Genomic DNA, 19426 nt, shown 5'->3' on the forward strand with positions numbered 1-19426 from the left:
TTCATTTGTCACCTTGTTCTCATCTCAGCTTAATTCAGATGTGGCTCGTGGGGACAATCTTCACTCTCACAGGATCATGGAATATCCTGGGCTGGGAGGAACCACGAGGATCATCCAGTCCAGCTCCTCTACAGGACACCAAGAATCCCAGCATGATGTTGGTGCTGGATTGTGTTCCTTCAGTCCCTTTGGCATTGAGTCTGCTGGGACTTTACCTAATTCTGGAAATTCTCCAGTCCTCTGGAATTGCTCCTGCCTTTCTGGCTGGTGCCCTGTGGTGCTTAAGGATGGAGACAGGAGCTGTTGGAATAAATGTCAGCTGCTGGTTTTAATTGGGGTTAAACTGGTGTTTCATGGTGGAAATCCAGGATCCCAGAGGGATCTGGAGCTGAAAACTGAATTATTCTGTTACTAAATATATTCTTATATTTCATATCATTCCATTCTCTTCTCTCTATGGTGGAAGGACATGGCACTGTCATTGGTTGTCAGAGTGGAAAATGCTCTACAGGAATGGCAGGACCAGATGTTAGTGAAAAATCTTCCAGGTGTTAGGGAGAATATTGCACAGGGTTTGTCTTTTGGTGTTATCACCATACTTTGGTTCTCCAAATGCTTCCCCACCTGAAGGTGAGCACAGAGTGGAAAATGCTCTGTAGTAATGGCAGGGCCAGGTGTTAGTGAAAAATATTCCAGGTGGGAATATTTTGCACAGGGAAAATATTGCACAGGGTTTGTCTTTTGGAGTTATCACCATACTTTGGTTCCCCAAGTGCTTCCCAACCTAAAGGCGACTTCCAAGGACCCCATGGTTACATCCCAGCTGGAAGGAGATGTGGCTGTTGAGATTTTTTGGTCATTTGGGAGGCAGTTTTTTGTTTCAGTTGGGAATTTTCAGGGTGTTTTTTGTAGAAACTGAAAGTCCTGTTGAATTCTCCTTGCAAACCTCCTCCTGGTTCTGTTTTCCATGTGTGCTGAGGTGGTTGGGCTCACCTTTGGGATAGCACAGTTATCCTGGATGGTGGTGAAAAACCCAAGAATTGATAGTTAACCCCAAAAACTGTGCAAAATCCCTGCTGGGAGAAGTGTTGGGTCACTCATGACCCCTTGGCTTCGTGTTCCAGGTGGGATCACTGCCAGGCTGGTGATCCACAGAGACGTTGAGTCTCATCTTTATTTTATCCCTTGGATTCCTCCCTGCTTTTATATCCCATCAAAACACTACTGAATACAAGCAGTTCCTTGTATCCAGAAAGAGCTGCTGGAGTTTTTGGGTCCATAGTTCCTTCTCAGGAAAGGAGAAAAAAAAAAAAAAACCTTTAAAAACTTCTTTTGTCCTCTGAATGCTCGTTCTGGTGCCGCTTTTAACTGGGGGAAAATGGCTTCTTTGTTGCAGATGTCAAGAAGGACTGGTCTGATCACGCTCTGTGGTGGGAAAAGAAGAAAACTTGGCTCCTTAAAACTCACTGGACGTTGGATAAATACGGGATCCAGGCGGATGCCAAGCTCCAGTTCACCCCTCAGCACAAACTGCTGCGCCTGCAGCTGCCCAACATGAAGTACGTCAAAGTCAAAGTCAACTTCTCTGACAGGGTCTTCAAGGCTGTTTCTGACATCTGCAAAACCTTCAGTAAGTGTTGAAAAACCTCCCCCACCCTGGGGAGTTTCCTGGTTGGTTTGGCTCCTGCCTTTCCTCTGGTGCTTGTCCTGTAAATTTGATAAATCCTGGGTGTTTCTGGCTTTGAACAACCAGGAGTCACTTGGACATCAAACAGCCCAGGTGTCCTCTCTTTTTCCCTTCCTACTCTTTTGTGTGTAAAACTTCAATAACAGGACCAATTGAGCCAAAAAGTGATTTAAAAATTCATTTTTTGTGCTGAATTCCCTTCCATAGCAGAGCTGTCCTCGGGTTTGTCACAGGCGAGGTGGTACCAGCCCTGCTTGATATTCAGACTGGTTGTGATTTTTTTTTTCCCCCCTGCAAATTTATGTGCTGGATGAAAAGCAAACCCTGAAATGGGAAATCTGCCAGCCCTGTGGGTTGTCTTCTAGTGGAAAATTATATTAGAGATTAAGTGGTGAAGCTCCACTGTAAAACTGTCTGGTGGAGAGAAGGAACAGAGTCTTGCTGTCTCCTCTTCACCCTCATTTCCTGGTGGAGGAGAAGCCCATGAGAAAGGAGGGAACATTCCCTACCAGGTATAATTTTTTACCCATCTTACAAATTCCTTATCCCAAAACCCAGTGTTTCTTCCTGCCCACCAAAAAAAAACCCAAGGAGGACATGGCAACCCCACCCTGAGGAGCTCCAGGAAGCACTCCATGCTGGAATTCTCCCCTCCCACAGGAGCCTGCAACCCATCCTCAGCTCTAGCAAATCTATTCCTGCTCTCAGAAGGCAGCTGAGGTTACTCTTGGCTGACCCAGTTGTTTGGGGAGGCAGGAAGAGCTCATCCCTACCTGCAGTGTCCAGCACATCCGTGGCTTGGTTGGTATTTTTAGCTGGTTATGGATCTTTGCTGTTGCTTTCCTGTTTTGTTGGGGATTTTTTTTGAAATGTAAATATTGGGCAATTTCTCCTTAAAATAGAAAAGGCTTAGCCAGCATTGTTTCTGAGTGGATTTTGTTTCCCCCACCCCCATGTCCCACATTTGGGCATTTGGGATGTCGTGCTAGACAGGGAGGTCCCAGCCTTGGACACTGATGAATCTCTCCAGCAGTGACTCATGTCAGGAAATTCTGGTCTGGTTCATCATGGGACAGGAGATCTGTCACTGATGCTGTCAGAACCTTATGTGGGTCTGAAGCAGCCTTTTCTTCCAACTACAGAGCTTTTGGTGTATTTATGACCAAACCAGAATAAACCTGATATTTAAAGGTCTGGGAGGCAGGAAAAGCCTCTGGGATAGCAGAGGTTGGAGCTGTGAGCAGGCAGCAGGGACACATCCATCCAGGCTGGTGCTGACTTCCCTTCTGCAGCCTCTGAAGTACTGAAATGAAGTTCCTGATTTTGGGTGAAGCAGGGCTTTTACTGGAAATTTCACTTTCCTTGGAGTGCCTCTCAGCAGTCTGAGCTGTTTGAGGACAGACACAAACTGCAGTGATTAAATTGTTTAGCCCTCCCAGTTGTGTTTACTGGGAGCCAGATGTTCAGCAGAGCTACTGGGAAGATGATACATGAGCTTGGCATCAGCTGGAGGGAAGAGGGACTGGGATGTGGGGGTGCAGAAGTGCTGGAGTTGGAGGGGCTGGGATGCTCTTCCCAGAACCACAGAGGTATAAATACAAATGATGTACAAATACATTTTATATAAGTGTTAAAATGCTCTTAGAGATGTTTGAAATACCACTATTTATAGATGTCGTACCTAATGTGTTTGAACATTTATATACTTTTTATATATATAATATATATATTATACATTAATATAAAACCCCATATATTATATATTATACATTATACATTATATATTAGATATTAGATATTATATATTATACATTATATATTATATATTGTATATTATATATTATCTATTATATATTATATATTGTATCTATTACTTATTATATATATATATATGACATATTAGGATTCAGATATTGGCTCTGAGGGTGGCCCAGAGAAGCTGTGCCTGTCCCATCCCTGGAAGTGTCCAAGGCCAGGCTGGACAGACCTTGGACACCCTGGGATAGTGGAAGGTGTCCCTGCCCATGGCAGGGGGTTGGAATGGGATAATCTTTAAGGTCCCTCCCAATCCAAACTATTCTGTGATTTTGTGATTCTATGATTGTCCTTTTTCCCTCCCCATTTGTGTTTTCCTGCCCCATTTTTCTTCCATTACCTTTCCCTGCCCTCCTCAACATCCCTGCACAGAACTCTCATATTCCATCTTAATCAAGCTAATTGTCTCTCCAAGGAAAACTGGGCAGATATTTCAAGGTGGAAGGGAAAGTGATCCCAGCATAGTCCTTGTCTCTGTAATCCCTTGATTTCTGAGCTCCAGGGAACTCAGGACAGAGCTGTGCCTGGGAGTTGCTCAGATTTTGGCTGTACCTGTTTGCTGTCCTTGCCCCTGCATCATTTCATTACACACCTGAGGAACTCCAGCACAAAGCACCCCCAGTGAGTAACTGAGGATAATTCCTGATGTTCTCAGGACTCTGGCTGGTTGCATTTATGAAATCCTCACTGCACAAGCAGGAACACCCATGGATGAATTATTTAAGGCTGTCTTTTGCTTCTGTTGCCTTTCAGTTGTTACCCAGAGGTGTGACCCTTGCAGAGTGTGGTTGAGTTTTAAAGAGAAGGCTCTGTTCTTGTGCAGAGGGAAGTTATTCCACGGGGCAGCTCCCTGGGGCTCCCAGGAGGTGCCTGTGGGAAGATGCTGGAGCCACTCACACATCCCTCACTTTCCTGGAGGTCGTGTGAAGCCGGAAAAATCCCCAGTCTCACTCCCAGTGCTGGATTGCAGCCCCTTGATTCCCACAGCAGCCACTCAGGAGGGTTAAAGGCAGGGATTGACCCCAGCAGGCACGAGGAGAGGAGCAGGCAGTACATGGGATGGGCAGCCCTCATCCAGAGGGTGGCCTGGAATCCTGCCCAGGAGCAGCTGCTGGCAGGCAGCTCCAGCCTGAAGGGCCAGCTTTGATCTGCAATTAAAGACCAGAGAAAGAGAAAGTAAAACTTCACCTTTTTTTTTTTTTTTTTTTTCCCTGAGCAGCAGGGATTTGTGCTTCCTGCCTGGCTGGCAGTGGGACAGGGAATTTGGGATATTTGGGATAGGATGCTCCCTCCTGCTCTCATCATCCCAATGGGAGATAATTCCACCCAGAAAACTGCCCATCAAATATCCAGCTGCAGATTTGATGGGCTGTGCTGCCTTGTGCAGGCTGCCCTAGAGCAGAGGCTGGATGGAGTCCCAGAATAAAGCAGGGATTGATTCCAAGGATCTCCTCCATGGATCCACCTTGGGCAGCACCAGAGCCCAGCCAGGGCTGCACCCAAGATGACCCAAAATGGCCCCAAAATGCACGGCCGGGCACGGGGTCTCTCCCTGGGATCAGCTCTGCTCCATTCCCACCTTGCAGTTCATTGTCCCAGCCCAGCTTTAGCCCAGGCACTCCCACCCTGCTTGTTTTTCTCTCTCCAGCCCACGGGGTTTGTGCTCCTGGCCTGGGATTTGGCTCATTTGTCCTTGGTGCCCAGCTGGAGCAGGAATTGTTTTGTCCCCCTGCTCTGTGCACAGAGCTCACCATCCCATAATATGAACCCAGACCCACACAATAAAGCAGCACAGAATGTGAAAAATAGAAAACCTAAAACCTGAGGTGTCAGCTGCACTGAGCATTTTTTGGTGTGAGTGGGAATATCCTCATTGAAGGTGGGATCTGGGTAGGCAGGAGATGCTCACCCATCATCCAATGTAACAACAAATGGAAAAATCCTCTTTTCCTACAAAGAAATTCTCAGCTGTGGGGGCAGTGAGACACAGAGTGCCCAGAGCAGCTGTGGCTGCCCCTGGATCCCTGGCAGTGCCCAAGGCCAGGCTGGACAGGGCTTGGAGCAGCCTGGGACCGTGGAAGGTGTCCCTGCCATGGCAGGGAACTGGATGATCTCTAAGGTCCCTTCCAACCCAAACCAGGCTGGGATTCTGGGATGGCTTCACTTGATTCCAGCCCAGTGGATCCCTTACAGCTGCTCATGCCCTTCCAGCTTTCTGCCTGTATTTTTTCCATGTGTCCCAGGAGCTCCCAGGGACTCCAGGCAGGCTCTGCTGCTGCTCTGTGGGCACGTGGGACAGGAAAAGCAAACAGCAAGATGAAGCAGTGAGAGCTTTTTCCCAGGGCTCGGCGTTTCCTGCCCCAGCAATGCTCCTTCTCCTGGGGACACGACTTATGTTGGAGCTGCAGGGTGAGGGGAGATGCTGTGACAGCAGAAAACCTCCCATCCTTCTCCTCTTCTCCTGGCTGTGAAGATTTGGGACCTCTGCTGCCCTCCAGCCTGAGAAGAGGAGCAGGGAAAATTCATGGGAGCACAGAGAGAACAACTCAGTGCCAGAGGAGGAGGAAGCTCAGGGAGGAAACACTCGAAGACTCATGACCAATCCCTCCCTACCCACCCTGAGGCTCTTTTATTTCCCCAGAGTCTGGTGGAGCTCACACCCAGCTCCTGCCTCATAATCCGTGTGTATTAGTCACCTGTTTTGGAAAACAGAGTCTGGGGAGCATCCTGTGCCCAGCTGTGGCATTTCCATGCCCACATTCCATCTTGCTCTGCTCCCCAGCTCCCCTTCTTGCACAGGGTGAGGGTGGTGTGATGCTGAGGAGCTTGTGGAGCTGAGGGTGCAGAGTCCCATGAGGGTGCAGAGCTGCTTCCCATCATCCCAAAAATAAGGAGGTTCCTGAGACTCAGCAAGTGGTGGGGAGGTGACAGCCAGCCTTCCCTGCCTCAGCCTCCAGCCACCAAATGCAACCTGAGCCGAGGTGGCAGCGACATTTGGGAGTGGCAGGATGCCAGCCCAGCCCAGCCCAGGGAAGGTGACACCATCCCAGTGCCAAATGTGACCTTACCTTTTTTTTTTTTCCCCCTCTCCAAACACTCCCCGCTCCAGGACAGAACGTCCTCTGACTCCTGAAGTATTTGCAATATTTCCACGCCCTCAGCTGCCAAAAAGACTTCTATAAAAAGCCACTGTTTGTTGTTTTTTGGGGTTTTTTTGTTGTTTTTGGGCTTTTTGCAAAACTGGAACGCTTTGGTGGACGATGTGCAGCGTTCCCAGGGCTCTGTGACAGGCACATGGAGCTCCATCCCTGGCCCAGTTGCTTTCCAGGAGGCAAAGCTGCCTGGAGTTTGTGCAATCACAGAATATCCTGACTGGAAGGGACCCACAAGGATCACCAAGTCAAATCCAATCAAGTCCATCATCCTGGCCCTGCACAGGACAGGACTTCCACCATCCCTGGCCACTGCAAACCTCCTAAACTTTCTTTTCTTCCTTCACACCCTGCTGGTAAATAAAGTAGTGTTTTCCCTAAAATCATGGAGTCCTGGTAGATGCACATGAGCACCTCAGGGGGAATTTGGGGAGCAACAGCAGCATTCAGGAGGAATTTCTTCATGGAAAGTGTGGTCAGGCCTTGGAAGGGGCTGCCCAGGGAAGTCTGGAGTCCCCATCCCTGGAGGTGTCCAAGGAAGGACTGGACATGGCACTCGGTGCTCTGGGCTGGGTAACAAGGTGGGGATAAGTCACAGGTTGATCCTGGATGTCTTTTCCAACCTCAGTGACTCTGGGATCTGGGCATTCAGGCTGTGGATGCTCAGGAGCATCAGGAGGATGCTCAGGGATGACGTTCACAGGGAGGCGGCGGCGGTGAAACCCCGAGCATGGATCTGCTGCCTTTTCCTGCCACGAGCACAGAGCTTTGGCAGTGGCACAGCAATTTCTAAATATGTCCAGGGAATGGGTGTGGAAGGAAATCTTCCCATTTCCAGAGCTGGCCAGATTGCAGCGTCCTCAGCTTTTTCAACTGCAGGGCCCAAGGTTGGCTGCCAGCTGCGGCGTTTTCCCCTTTTATTGCCTGCCCGTGCTCAGCTGTCAGACCAAGCCCAGGAACTGGGGTCAGGGAAATAACCAGATTTAATTACAGAGTGTCTGAGATGGGGAAAAAAAAATCCTTTCTGCTCTCCCCCCCTGTCCCCACCTCGTGGTGTTCTGCGTGTGGAGGAGCATCAGGTTTTATGTCACCGTGTGAGTCAGAGAATTTTTTCATCCTTACTCTGCTGTTGACAGAGACCCTTTAAATAGAATTCCATCCTGAAGACTTTAGGGCATGCTGGCCAAGCCTTCCTTGGAATTAGCTGGATTGCTCTTTATGGGCTGAACCTAGAGGGAAGAGTGTGAGTGGATTGTTTTTCTCTTGTTTGTGGGATTAAATTAATGGAGTTTAATTGCACTGGAGCTGCAGTTCAGCCACTTCAGTGGCAAGGCTTGTAGTGCTGCCTGTGCTCCAGGAGGCATCCAGATAATGGGAGCCTGGGGATTTCGTCCCACTTATGGAAAAAAACATCCAAACATTCGAGTGTTTGTTGACTCTGCCTCTCCAATGGCTCTTTTTATTGGCCTTGCAGTAATGCTTGGCTCCATCACCACTGCCTGCATCCTCCTCCTCCTCTTCCTCCTTCTCCTCCTGTGCCTCTCTGGGCTGGTGGTGCCTGATTTGAGCTCTGGGAACCACTGGCACAAACATTCACACCCCTCCAAACCCCACTGACCCCATTCTTGGGTGGTTTTGCACATCACTGCTCCCTTGGCAAATCCATAAGTCAACAGGCACTTGGATTTTCCACCCACAATTTGGGAAGGCTCCAGCAAAACCTCTGCCAGGGTCAGCCCCAGCTGATTCCACACCCATAGCACTCCTTGGGCATCTCCAGAGATGTCCTGAGAGAGCTGCAGGGCCCAGGCAGTGAGTGGAGAGCTTGGCTTTTGCCCAGATAAATATTTAAGTTCCTGGGCATCTGAAGAACCCATAATAAAATGTACTGAATGTACAAACCCAGTAAACTGTGCTGGGGAGGTGAGGACCTGCTCCATCAGATACTGCCCAGTGTCCAACCCAGCCACAGCCTTATCTCCAGACACTCCTCAGGTTATGTAAGTTCCTTTTTTAGTTTCTTTTTTGGTTTTTTTTTTTTCCTCTGGTTTGTTTTGCAGAACTTTATCTCCAGAGAATTTATGTTGCAGATAAGTCGGATGCTTCGTTCTGTAAACTTACACTGTGAAAAACCATCCACAGAATTCACTCATTCCAAGGAAAAAAAGAAAAAAAAACACCCTTATTTTTGGTTTCAAATCTGAAATGGGGTTTGAGTTGTCATTTTTCTAAGACTTGTCAGAGTGATGCACAAAGGCTGTAATTTTCATGAGTCACTGGTTGGGGGGAGCAGTGATGGAGTGCAGAGAAATCCCACTTCCCAGAGATATCCCACTGCAAAACACATTTCCTGAAGGAAGGTGGCTGGATCAGCATTAAACAGAGGATTTCCCCTCAATACTGTCTGTGCTACAAGTAAATTTACGGAGTTTTTATTTTCAAGAATTAAGGAGGTGCAGCAGCCCTCTGGCCTTTAGGGGAGCCAGAAAAGGGGAAGGAAATTGGATGCCAGAAGCTTCTCTGCAACGTTAATTTTCTCTCTGCATCAAAAATTTCTTTGTGTCTCAGATTATTATCTGCATTTATGAGAACTGAATACTGAAAGTAGTGTGATTTCCCATAATTTCAGTTTTTGGGGACATCCATCAGCCCTTCCAGTCAATGATGTCATGTTGTAAGAAAACCATAAATCTGATTTCTTGTGGGAATGGGAGCACCTGGATCCCTGGAAATGTCCCAGGCCCGGTTGGACAGGGCATGGAGCAGCCTGGGATAGTGGAAGGTGTCCCTGCCATGGCAGGGGTGGAATGGGATGAGCTTTAAGGTCCCTTCCAACCCAAACCTTTCTGGGATCCCCATCACAACACACCTTGGTGGGTAAAGATGCAGCAGCTGCAAGATTTACTTGGTGGATTTGGTGCAAAAGAGCATAAATTGGGAATTTTACACCCTGTAAGGAAGATTTTTTTTTTTTTTAAAGTCAGTTTGCAGGGTGCAAATGGTGTTTTGTGAAGGAAGAGGGTTTAATCCCAGCTCTGGAGTTTGTCTTAAATGGGAGATGAATGGGCACAGCTGGGCTGGGTGAGCTGTGCAGGGGCTGGATGAGAAATGAGGGATGACACTGGAAAAAAAGGCCAAGGATTTCCCTTCAGCCACAGACAGCAGGCACAGGCAGGATCTTGCAGGCAAATGGAAGAGAAGATGCTGCAGGCAGCAAAATGGCTTCATCCAAGAGCTGGAAGAATTTCTCTTGGAGATTCAAAGCTGCCTTTCTGATCACATTTTGAGCTCCAAAACTCTGCTTTCCAGGCTCAGGCCTTTCTGTCTCCTTCCCATAGAATCCCAGAGTGGTTTGGGTTGGAAGGGATCTCAAAGCCCATCCCATGCCACCCCTGTCATGGCAGGGACACCTCCCACTGTCCCAGGGTTCTCCAAACCCCATCCAACCTGGCCTTGGGCACTTCCAGGGATCCAGGGGCAGCCACAGCTGCTCTTGGCACCCTGTTCCAGGGCATCACCACCCTCCCAGCCAGGAATTCCTTCCCAAGATCCCATCTCAACCTCCAGTTTGAAGCCATTCCCTGCCTGCCTTGTTGGTTTTGTAAAGTCCTGGAGCCTGTGGATGGAGGCACTTGGGAGGAATTTGCTGCTCATCCATAGGATCCCGGCTCATCCATGGGATCCCTGCTCATCCATGGGATCCCTGCTCATCCATGGGATCCCTGCTCATCCATAGGATCCCTGCTCATCCATAGGATCCCTGCTCATCCATGGGATCCCTGCTCATCCATAGGATCCCTGCTCATCCACGGGATCCCTGCTCATCCACGGGATCCCTGCTCATCCATGGGATCCCTGCTCATCCATAGGATCCCTGCTCATCCATGGGATCCCTGCTCATCCATAGGATCCCTGCTCATCCATGGGATCCCTGCTCATCCATGGGATCCTTGCTCATCCATAGGATCCCTGCTCATCCATGGGATCCCTGCTCATCCATAGGATCCCTGCTCATCCATAGGATCCCTGCTCATCCATGGCATCCCTGCTCATCCATGGGATCCCTGCTCATCCATAGGATCCCTGCTCATCCATGGATCCCTGCTCATCCATGGGATCCCTGCTCATCCATAGGATCCCGGCTCATCCATGGGATCCCTGCTCATCCATGGGATCCCTGCTCATCCATGGGATCCCTGCTCATCCATGGGATCCCTGCTCATCCATGGGATCCCTGCTCATCCATAGGATCCCTGCTCATCCATGGGATCCCTGCTCATCCATAGGATCCCTGCTCATCCATGGGATCCCTGCTCATCCATAGGATCCCTGCTCATCCATGGGATCCCTGCTCATCCATGGGATCCCTGCTCATCCATGGGATCCCTGCTCATCCATGGGATCCCTGCTCATCCATGGGATCCCTGCTCATCCATGGGATCCCTGCTCATCCATAGGATCCCTGCTCATCCATAGGATCCCTGCTCATCCATGGGATCCCTGCTCATCCATGGGATCCCTGCTCATCCATAGGATCCCTGCTCATCCATGGGATCCCTGCTCATCCATAGGATCCCTGCTCATCCATGGGATCCCTGCTCATCCATAGGATCCCTGCTCATCCATAGGATCTCTGCTCATCCATAGGATCCCTGCTCATCCATGGGATCCCTGCTCATCCATAGGATCCCTGCTCATCCATGGGATCCCTGCTCATCCATGGGATCCCTGCTCATCCATGGGATCCCTGCTCATCCATAGGATCGCTGCTCATCCATGGGATCCCTGCTCATCCATAGGATCTCTGCTCATCCATAGGATCTCTGCTCATCCATAGGATCCCTGCTCATCCATGGGATCCCTGCTCATCCATAGGATCCCTGCTCATCCATGGGATCCCTGCTGGCATCCCCAGGATGTGCTGCCTGCTCCACCCCCTGCAGCCTTGTGCTGCTTCCAAGCAGCTGCCCAAAACTTGCCCTGGATCCTTCCTATCCCGCTGGGAGCATCAGGAACAACTGAGGGGCTATAAAAAGTCTCTTTGATATCAGATGGTCAAACCCTGGGATGATTCCAGGATTGCTTCCAGAATCCCAGCCTGGCCCAGAGCCTCCTCCTGGCCTCCCTGAGTGCTTCCAGCTGAGAGTTGCTAATGCACCATAAATAAACCTCAGAGCCTCAACCTTGCTCCAAAATACCAGGGGAACTCCTCCATTTAGGCTGTGCTGCCTCTTGTCCCCTGCATGTGACCCTGGTTGTCCCAGCAGATTCCTGCTCCATGAGGTCAGCTGGCTGGGATAAATGGGAATGCATGGAGCTGCCTGCACTCAGCCTCTGGCTGTTTGTTGCTAGAAATGGTCAAAAAGTTGGGCAGGGAAACTGGAGGGGTGGGTGGTGGGGTTTAGTGAGATGATTTGTGTGGTAATAAATCAGGGTTAAATTAAAGCTGAAATTAGAGAAAGGTTATCTATAGAAAGTAATAAAATAGGTGAATCATATAGGAATAAATATCTCTAAATACAGAAATAAAACCAAATTATAAGTTTAAAAAGTTTGTCTATAAAATATAAATATATAAAAATCTACATATTTTTTAGAGATTTAAAATCCATATAGATATCTAAATCTGTGTATTTTTAGCCTGGAAGTGCTCAAGGCCAGATTGGACAAGACTTGGAGCAGGCTGGGATCGTGGAAGGTGTCCCTGCCCATGGCAGGGCGTGGAACAAGGTGGAATTAAAAGTTCCATCCAACCCAAACCATTCTGGGATTCAATGATATGATTGAAAGAAATACATAAATAAAGCTGAAAATAAATTATGCCTTCTAAAAATAATATATATATATGTAGTATGTATAAGTAACTACAAGAATATAAATAAAAATAAAATTTAAATTAAAATTAGGTAGTGGGATGGGACACCTACAATATAAAAGGCAGTTAAATCCAGAAGTGTGAAGCCTCTGGATTCAGGAATGCCAGGTTTATTTAGTGGGATCCCACTGAAAATCACCTGGATGGGGGAAGTTCCCAGTGTGGCATTTCCCAGCCAGTTTGCAGGAAGGAATGATGCTGGTGAGGGTGGGCAGTGTGGGGCTGTGTCCTGCTCAGCTCACGTGCTGGGCACCAAATTCCAGTGTTCATTATAATCCTGGGAGTGCTCAGGGAACTCCCACTGCTGCCAGCACTAGGTGGGATCCCAGCCCTGTAATCTCCTGGCTGGGATTGTGGCTGATTGTCTCCTTCAGCATTCCTTGGGTGGGAAAGCCCAGCCTGGCTGCAGGCAGCTCCTGGCTCCTGATCTCTGCTGCAGCAGGGATGGCACCAGGGCTGCTTTCCCTAGGGCATTCCAAAGGGAAAGCTCTGCAGCTGAGCATGTTGGGGTGATAGGTACAAAAAACAGAGCAGGAAAGAGCACAGGAGCTTCAGCATGGACAGCCAGCTGCAGAGGAGACTCCAGAGCTCCTTCCAGGCACGTCCAGAATCCCTGTCAGAGAATCACAGGATGGTTTGGATTGGAAAGGACCTTAAATCCCATCCCATTCCACCCCTGCCATGGCAAGAACACCTCCCCCCATCCCACATTGCTCCAAACACCATCCAGCCTGGCCTTGGGCACTGCCAGGGATCCAGGGGCAGCCACAGCTGCTCCTGCAATTCCATCCATTCCCTCCCCACCCTCTCAGCCAGGAATTCCCAATCTCCCATCCATCCCTGCCCTCTGGCACTGGGAGCCATTCCCTGGCTCCTGTCCCTCCATCCCTTGTCCCCAGTCCCTCTCCAGCTCTCCTGGAGCCCCTTCAGGCTCTGAGCTCTCCCTGGATTCTCTCCTCTCCAGGTGAGCACCCCCAGCTCTCCCAGGCTGTATTTTACCAATCCAGGCTGTATTTCAGAGCTCTCCAAGGCTTTCAGCACTGCAGTTGGATGGCTCCATGCCCAGGTGAATCCTTTCCAGGTCAGCTCCCACACACTGGCCAAGCACTGGGACTCCTGGTCCTGCTCCAGGCCCTCTGTGGTTTCAGTGGTACCAAGGACAGCAGGCTCTGCTTTCCCAGGAAACTCCTTCCCACCTGGAATTGAGTGCAGCACACCCAAAGTTCTGCCTTGGTGGTTAATAAAAATTCCCTTTTTCCTTGCTCCTCATATTCCCATGGCTGAAATCACAAACACAATGGGATGCTCCTCATTTTAAATGGGTTTTACATTGTTCAGGTTCGTCCCAGGCAGGAAAATGGAGAGGTGTGCTGTGAAAAAGAAACACTTTGGCCAAAAATCTCTTTAAAAAGTGGGTAAATTACAGGCTTTAAACTTTCCAGTCTGATGTGTAAATAAATGGCTTAATTCTTGGATTGCTCCAATGAAAGTGAGAGGGTCTGGTCTGTTACCTACATGGCTAAATAGGGATTTGTGTGCTGATTTCTATTTCTATTTCTATTATTTCTATTTCTATTTCTATTTTATTTCTATTTCTATTTTTTTATTTCCATTTTTATTTCCATTTTTATTTCCATTTCTTTATACTATTTCTATATTATTTTGTACTACTATAATACTATGTATTATTTCTAATTTTATATTATGAAGGGGGGGTTATTATTTTTTTATTATTTATATTTAATGTATGAAGGTGTTACTAGGCTCTGTCACAGTGCTCACATTTACATTTGAGTGACTGTGCCTGGGAAATTCCACATTTTATCCAAATGTTATGTTACCTTTCCAGCCAAGGACACTGCTTGTTTCCAACAGACTTGCAGGGAAAATGTTCTCAACCTGATTTTTAAGCATTACAGAGCAGGAAATTCATCCAAGGGAGATACTGAGCATTGCTGGATGTTGTTCCTAATGGAAGGATATTCTTCCTTTTCCCCTTTTTTCTCCCTTTTTCTCATTTTTTACTCCTTTTTTCCCATCCTGCCATTATAAAAGTGATCCATTTTCCCCTCCAGACATCAGGCATCCAGAAGAGCTCTCCCTTTTGAGGAAACCCAGAGATCCATCAAAGAAAAAAAAGAAGAAATTGGACGATCAATGTGAAGATGACACCTTCGAGCTGGAGGGGCCTCTGATCACACCAGGGTCGGGTGAGCTGGCAAAAAAAAATGGGAGCAGGGGAAAAAACTGGCACAGCAAGGTGGGGCTGATTGAATTTCTGAGGGTCTGTGCAAGAAACAGACCCCAGATCCATGGCACGAGTCCTGGCGGGCTGCAGCACTCGCTGGCACGGATGCATGTCTGGGGCTGGAGCTGTCACGCATTTCTGGGAGCAGAGCAACCCCCAGGCTTCACAGAACAAACCAGAGCCCAAGTGTGGCCACTTGAGCACTCTGATGATGTTGCTAAGAGCTTTTCTTAGCCTGTTAAGAAAGGAGTTAAATGGAAAATCGTTGTTAATGTCTGCATTCCTGGCGTGGTTTAGGCTGTGCCACCGTTCTACTCCGTATTTACAGCCCAGCAAGGGCAGAGTTTTATTAATTGCTTTAGTGTTGCCTTACATGAGCGGTGTAGCTGTGGATTGTGATGCTAAATAAATCCTTTTATTGCTGGGGGCTGGTTGGCCAGTGTGGATTTCAGCTCCAGAGCAGGACTGGGAAGGGAATTTCTGGTGGAGTAACATCCCTGATGGAGTTGCCACAGGCAGCAAATTGATGCAGGTGTTTGCAAGCAGAGGGGGTTTTTCAGCTTTTTTCCGTGGCTGCTGGAAGTCTGGTGTCTGAAGGCAAATGGCAGGAGTTGAAACCATAATTTTGGCCAAGTGGAAGCACTTTATCCCAAATGGATTTGTGGAGAAAGCCACAGTGGTGAGCAGGAGAGACGTGTCTGGCTGCCAAAGCTCTCGGGTTTAAATCCAGTAATCCAAGGGCAGCAGGGCAGCTTTAATTAAAAAAACTACCTTGGAATTGTAAAGTTGTGTTAATTGGTGTTAAATCAGCTGCAGGGAAGGTCACACAGTGTGGTTAATGCCAGTGGTGGCACAGGGCTTGCAGAAAGGAAGGTTTTGGCTGTGTGAGGTGATGTGCACCATGGGTCTGGAACAAGGAACAATAATCCTCCTTCTGCTCTGATCCCACTCTTTCTCCTCTCTTAAAATTAAAAATACTTCTGGGCTTGTCCTCTTCCACTCCTGGCTCAGAGAATTCGGGCAAGGCTCCAGTCAATTTTCATTTCCATTTGGTATTTTCATCTTTAGAGTCCATTCTAAGCCTTTCCAACAGCCAGTGTTCACAGAGAGTATCTCTGTTAGATTAATAGGAAAGACTTGGCCTTCTTTGGGGGAAATGTATGCAAAAGCTGGGCTTTATTTTAATTATTTATGGCTCTTCCAGTGAGTCACTTGGCTGGTTTTGCTCTCCTTGTGAATGAAATCACTCCCAGCAGGTTGAATCCCTGCCTCTTCAGGTGCCATTCGATAAAAGTCGTGGGTTTCATCTGAATAAATCATTTCTAGTGTTGTTCCAACATCAGTTTATGTGCTGAAAGCTTCTGGAAAACTAATTAATAATTCAGGAGGTGCTGATTTCAATGTCTTGGGAGTGTTTTGTCACTGAGTACCCCAAACCTGGCAGTGAAACCATTTAAATCCCAGTGGGCAGAGTTGTCAATACACCCACAGGATGTGTTGCCCAACACTTTCCATTAGACCTGTAGTCACTTGTTTATATAAATTAGCCGAATTTGTAGCTATTTCTGCTGGAACTTTCCATGACACTGCCTGCCTGGGGCAAATTTTTTAAGGGAGGCTTCTTTTGAGATGTCTCAGGTGTTTGGAGAAAGAGATGAGAAGAAAAGTGCAGGGCAAGTTTTGCTCTGATGGAGCAGACACTCAGTCAAGGAATGTGGGGGATATTAATGGAAAAAACTTCCCCAAAATTTGGGGCAAAAAGTGGGATTTCCTTTTGTTGTTCCAGTTGATGCTCAGCCTTGTGTGCTCGAGCCATGTGAAGGCTGAAGCTGCAGTGAGGGTGGCTGGGGAGGAGGGAAGAGCTCTTTTGGGAAGTGGTTTATGGGGGTTTATGGCTGGTTTTTGTTGGAGTTGTCTGCTCCAGTGCTGTAACAATCCATGGGGAGAGCACCTTCCTGCTGCTTTTATAATCACAGAATCACAGGATAGCTCAAGGAAGGGACCCTCAGGATCATGGAGTCCCAGCTCCTAAAGTGCAAGGACCTGGTGTGAAAACCTGGAAATCATCCCTGGCCTTTTCCTTGCAAATGAAGGTGGATTTTTCCATCCCTTGACATCCCTGCTGCTGTTTTGCTCCTGCCTGGTTTGCTGGATCTGTCTTGGTGACAGGTACCCGTGGTGCTTACAGGTCCCCAAATGATTCATCCTGACTGGGATGCCAGCAAAACAAGCAGGAGCATTAAAAGCATCCTTGTTTGGTGGTTTTCACTTACATTTTCCACCCTGGCAGGCAGTTTAGAATCAGGTTTGTAATTCTTTGGAGTTTCCTAGCCATGATATTGGCTGTCAGTGACATTGATGCTGCTGATTCCCACCGTTCTTCCTGCTCCTTGAGATGCCCATTGTGAAAATTGAAGGTTCAGAAAGGTTTTTCCATTTTTTGGTTGTGGACTTTTCCAGTCCAGCTCAGTTTTCTGTCATTCCTTGGCTGTGAGGGTGTGGGGATGGTTTGGAGCAAGGAGCTGGAGCCAAGGTGGTGGCTCAGGTGGCACAGAAGGTTTTGTTTGTGGCATCTCAACTCTGTCACCACCTTCAACACCCTCAGCAGAGCTCTGGGAGGGAGAGCTTGGGTGCATTGAATTGCAGGTTCATGATTTAGGAAGGACACAGCCCTTTCCCAAAATCCAGTGTGGTGTTGGACCTTCTGGTTCTGGTGGGCAGGTTTGTGCCCAGCAGGTGATGCTGGGTGAGCTCCTTGGCTGATGTGGGCATGCAGGGGAGTTCCTGCCATTAGGAGATGGTGGATGATCCTCCCTTATTCTGAAAATCGGGATTTTATATGAAAATTCAGTGTCCCTGTGAGGTGAAGAGGGGCTGTTTCATTGGATGGTTTGGGATGGAAGGGACTTAAAAAGGGACTTAAAAAGGGACTTAAAGCCCTTTTTTCATTCCACCCTCTGCCAAGGGCAGGGGCACCTTCCAGAGACCAGGTTGTCCAAGCCCCATCCACACTCTCCTGGAACACTTCCAGGGATGGGGCAGCCACAACCTCTCTGTTAAGCTCTCAGCTATTTTAAGCTATGAGATACCAAGCTGGATTTGTTTTTTTTTCTCTTCAAATGAATAATTTTAAAATGTTTGGGTGTTTTTATGTCTGCTTTGAGTCGGTACGAGCTGTGAAGCTTCAAAAGGCCTGGGAGTAACATTTGCTTTGGGATCAGTCTGGCACCACATTGCACCACTCAGCACATTAATCCTGAACTTGTGTGGCCACCTCAGCAAGCTTTTCCATCCGGGAGCGCCACATTTCCATGCCCAGCTGTCCTGGGGAAGTCACTTCAGTTGCTTTGCTGCCACCAGCGCTGCTGCAAACGCTCCATTAGGGTGGTGCAACCTCACCTGTGCTGTTCTGCCCTCTTCCAAAAATGCCCATTTTTGGCTTCTGTCCTTCTCCTGCTCTCCGGGTGACTTTCTCTCGCCTTCTCACTTCCCTCCTTTCTTTTCCCTCTCTATAGGCACCGATATTCTTTACATCGGCCCCGTCAAAGGTGAGCTCCACCTCAATAGGACTTTTGCCCTCTGCCTCTGGTCTCTTTGGCTGCACCCTTAGTTTATTTTCCTGCTCCTCTAAAACTTTTGACTTCCAAAATCTTTAAGCAACAGGTAATACCGGTAAGTCGGGGGCCACTCATGTCCCAGATGCCACAGAAACTCAGGGGGCAGGAGCTTCCCGGTGTGGGAGACCTGAGTCTTTCCCCATCCTTTGGGCTGGAACGAGTTTTCCATCAGTTTTGCTCTTGGAGAAGAGCCAAGAGAGAGGAGAGGGACAGGGAGAACGAGCAGCGCAGCGTTTTCCCATTGCCAAAAGATGAGAAGGGAAGGTCTTCCACGCGCCGGCTCCGGGTTTGCGCGGAGCCGGCGCAGCCGGGAGCGGGCAGGCCTTGGCCCGAGGCTAATTCCCGGCTTTTATTCCCCTCGCTGGTAGGAAATATCTATTCAAGCCCAGGACTCTATAGCAAAACGATGACGCCGACCTACGACGCCCACGACGGCAGCCCCCTGTCCCCCACGTCCGCCTGGTTCGGCGACAGCGCCCTGTCCGAGGGCAACCCGGGAATCCTGGCCGTGAGCCAGCCCGTCACCTCCCCGGAGTCCTTAGCCAAAATGTACAAGCCCCAGACGCTGCTCGATAAGGCCAAAATCAACCAAGGGTGAGTTCAGGAGATGAGGATTTGGGGGTGGTTTTTTTTTTTGGATGATTTTCTAATTGTGTTCTCGAGAGGCGTCGTGGCGACTCCGCCGGAGCGTTCCGTGTGCGTTATCCCGTGTTGGCAATCCACAGGTGGCTGGACTCGTCCCGATCCCTCATGGAGCAGGAGGTGAAGGAAAACGAGGCTTTGCTACTCCGGTTCAAGTACTACAGCTTTTTTGACCTGAATCCAAAGGTACAGAGCTCCTTGTTCCGCCCCCATTTTGAAATTTCCATCCTTTGGAGCGAAGGGTGCCTGATCTCTAACGTACTGTTGTGTCGGCAAATCTCCCAAAGACTGGAAGTTTGAAAGTTGGTTGTGCAGGCATCAATCCCAGGATTTGTGCTCCATTATTCCAGGGGATTTAGGTGTTGCTAGAGGTGCTTAAAGAGTTCTTAA

The 19426-nt window shown here is 48.6% G+C and overlaps 1 protein-coding gene across 5 annotated transcripts in view; it reads left to right on the forward strand.

Moving 5' to 3' along the window:
- FERMT2 (FERM domain containing kindlin 2) overlaps positions 1 to 19426 on the forward strand; it is a 52667-nt gene that overhangs the window by 19029 nt on the left and 14212 nt on the right. For 3 of the 5 annotated variants that reach the window (XM_018907055.3, XM_018907056.3, XM_018907057.3), the window contains 5 exons: positions 1397 to 1630; positions 14605 to 14739; positions 18293 to 18325; positions 18763 to 18988; positions 19120 to 19222. In XM_018907055.3, coding sequence (XP_018762600.1) covers positions 1397 to 1630; positions 14605 to 14739; positions 18293 to 18325; positions 18763 to 18988; positions 19120 to 19222 — 731 coding nt within the window. The remainder of the gene's footprint in view (positions 1 to 1396; positions 1631 to 14604; positions 14740 to 18292; positions 18326 to 18762; positions 18989 to 19119; positions 19223 to 19426) is intronic. The other 2 variants (XM_009101612.4, XM_009101613.4) reach the window with 1 other exon arrangement.

This window comes from Serinus canaria, chromosome 5, assembly GCF_022539315.1.
Source record: "Serinus canaria isolate serCan28SL12 chromosome 5, serCan2020, whole genome shotgun sequence".
Lineage (NCBI taxonomy): Eukaryota > Metazoa > Chordata > Aves > Passeriformes > Fringillidae > Serinus > Serinus canaria.